We start from the raw sequence: 2623 nt of genomic DNA on the forward strand, positions 1-2623 counted from the left end.
GGCTTAAAGTCTTTATTTCCCCTTCCTTCCCTGGCCAGGTCCCCTCTGGTAACCTTTGGGTATGAAAACCCGTCCCTGTCCTTTTCCCTCTTGTGACAGACTAAGGTCCCTCAGCAAAGTGCAGGGCACGCCGCAAGCGTTCAAACGACGGAAGGGGCGAGCATTACGAACGGTGTGGCCGCCTCGACGGCTTTATTACCGCCAAGGGTCACGGAGGGGCGCCTCCCAGGTCCAGTCGCCCGGGGAGAGGAGCCCGCTGGGCACCCCGACGCCCACCTGCTCCTCCAGCCGCTCAATCTCCAGCTGGTTCTTCTCCTCCTCTTCGTCGTACTCCCATTCGTATTCCCCCGGGGAGCTCTCCGCTGAAGAAGCCATGGCGTACTCCTCATCGCCATCGCTCTCGCTCTCGCCTTCCTCCCGCGGATCCCACGCCGGCCCCGCGGCCTTGCACGTCGCCGCCGCCGCCGCCGCCCGCGACAGCACCTTCCGCCGCGCCGCTGGGTCCTTCACCTTGTCCTCCTCTCCCTCCGTCTCGGCCCCAACTTGGGGCCCAGCCTTGGACTCCACCTCCGGCTCAGCTGCGGAGGAGGCAGCCGCCGTCGCCATCTTGAACCTCCAGGAACGTGGGGTCCTTCGTTCGGTCGCCGAAGACCGCCTAAAGCCGGGGCTGCCCGAAGCGTGCGCCTGTCCCAAACCTCGGTGTTCTCGCCACCAAAAGGAAAGCTACTACGTCAGGTGAGAAGGGGTGAGGCTCTAAATACGCGCAGCTCCAATCACTTTGGTAAATTTGTGAAAAAAGATCCCGTCAAAGAGAAATTCATTAACAGGACACGTCCGGACGAAGCGTTGGGCAGTCTTGGGGTCTTCGCGCCGGAAGTGGAGGCCCTAGAGGAAGTCGTGGTGGGAGCGTGCTGATGGGCAAAGAGTTCACGCCATCTTGAGTGGGTCAAAGTGACTCTGGGCACAAATGTATTATTATTACACTGCCTATGGTGACCTGGCGCGTGGTCCACTGTCCACAGCAACGCAGACAAAGCCAAGGCCTTGGGAACGATCGGTTGCACTATTTTGTGCTGTTGTGTACAGGGCCGCTATGGGTCGGAACCGACGGGCAATTCACAACATCCATCTCTATGGAAGCTGACTGTCACATCTTCCACGCGCTGAGCGCACCCACCTTTGGTTAGCAGCTGAGCGCTTTACCCGCTGCGCTACCCCGAGAAGCGCCTATTAGGTGTTAGGTGCACACCGGAGTTTTCCAGTCTTGTAAAATAGTCTGCACACAATATGAATGATTGACCTTACTAAGCATTTGCTTAGAAACTCCTAATGACTGGGCACTGCCATATATATTTTGATAGTTCTAGGTTTACCTTGTACAGAAATAAAAACATAAGCATGTACTTTGAAGGGAAAAAAGCAAAACATGGTGTTCGTTTCCGTCTTAATTAATCTTCCCATTTTGAGGTAGTGACTTGCTCGTTAGCAAGATTAATCAGAACATGAACTAGAACTGACTTTGTTCTCCGTTGGCTCTCCCTTAGTACTTGCCGAATGGGTGTGTGGTAGCCGGTTTCCGAGACCATGTAGGCCGCACCGAATAAATCAAATGAGAAGCTTTTATTCGAAGCCAGGGACCGTGAGTCGGCTAGGTCTCAGGTCTCCGGGACCAGAGCACAGTTAACACTCAGCTTATAAAGCATGCAGGGGGAAGTTGATCAATCACTGGCACAATCATTTAATCAAGGCGGGAAGGCTTGAGGGAATTTCTAAAGTTTGCAGTCCTCAGGGTGAGATGTTCTTAGCCATTGTTGATTTCAAAACTGGTCGACTTCGTCAAGCGTAAGCAAAAATTATAGAAGCCAAATTCAGCCGGTTAGTTATGAACTACTAGGGAATTATTACAGGTAAAATCATTCTACTTGAGTGAATTAACGCAAAAAAAAAAGGAGATTTAGACTCTGTTAGAGGCTTACAGAGCTGTCATTCGCCTAAGGCAGTGGTTCTCATCCTGTAGTCTCGGCGACCCCTTTGGGGGTCGAACGACCCTTTTCACGGGGGTCGCCTAAGACCGTCGGAAAACATAGTTCCGAAGGTCTTGGGAACTGAGACACCGCTCCTCTCTCAGTCTCCAGGTAGGTCCGCCCACATGCAGACACCCCCACCTGCGAGCACCCGGAGTGAAGACTTACCCATGCTACTCCATGCTTCAAGGCAAAATGCCCTGGATTTGTCATTAGAAATAAACATTTCACAGTATATAATTACATACTATTTTTGTGATGAAACAACACTATGTTTTCATGATGTTCAATTTATAACAATGAAAATACATCCTGCCTATCAGGTATTGACATGACGATTCATCACAGTAGCAAAATGACACTGATGAAGTAGCAACGAACATAACTTTATGGTTGGGGGTCACCACCACGTGAGGAACGAAGGGTCGTGGCATCAGGAAGGGTGAGAACCACTGGCCGAAAACAAGCGTTGGGGCTCTTGAGGGCTTTCCAGCCCCCGGCCCCGCCCGCCCTCGTGGAGGCGTGGCCAACCAGGTCAAAGCTCGACCACCACCGGAGAGCGCAGGCGCGAAGACGCTGTGACGTAAGAGGGCGGGCGC

The 2623-nt window shown here is 52.9% G+C and overlaps 1 protein-coding gene across 1 annotated transcript in view; it reads right to left on the minus strand.

Annotated features, from left to right (window-relative positions):
- SART3 (spliceosome associated factor 3, U4/U6 recycling protein) overlaps positions 1-611 on the minus strand; it is a 26898-nt gene extending 26287 nt beyond the window's left edge. The window contains exon 1 of the mRNA XM_045296682.1: positions 213-611. Coding sequence (XP_045152617.1) covers positions 213-606 — 394 coding nt within the window. The 5' untranslated portion in view covers positions 607-611. The remainder of the gene's footprint in view (positions 1-212) is intronic.
- Between the last annotated feature and the right edge of the window lie 2012 nt (positions 612-2623).

The sequence above is a fragment of the Echinops telfairi genome, unplaced genomic scaffold, assembly GCF_000313985.2.
Source record: "Echinops telfairi isolate 266 unplaced genomic scaffold, ASM31398v2 ScPeMD7_7412;HRSCAF=8450, whole genome shotgun sequence".
NCBI lineage: Eukaryota > Metazoa > Chordata > Mammalia > Afrosoricida > Tenrecidae > Echinops > Echinops telfairi.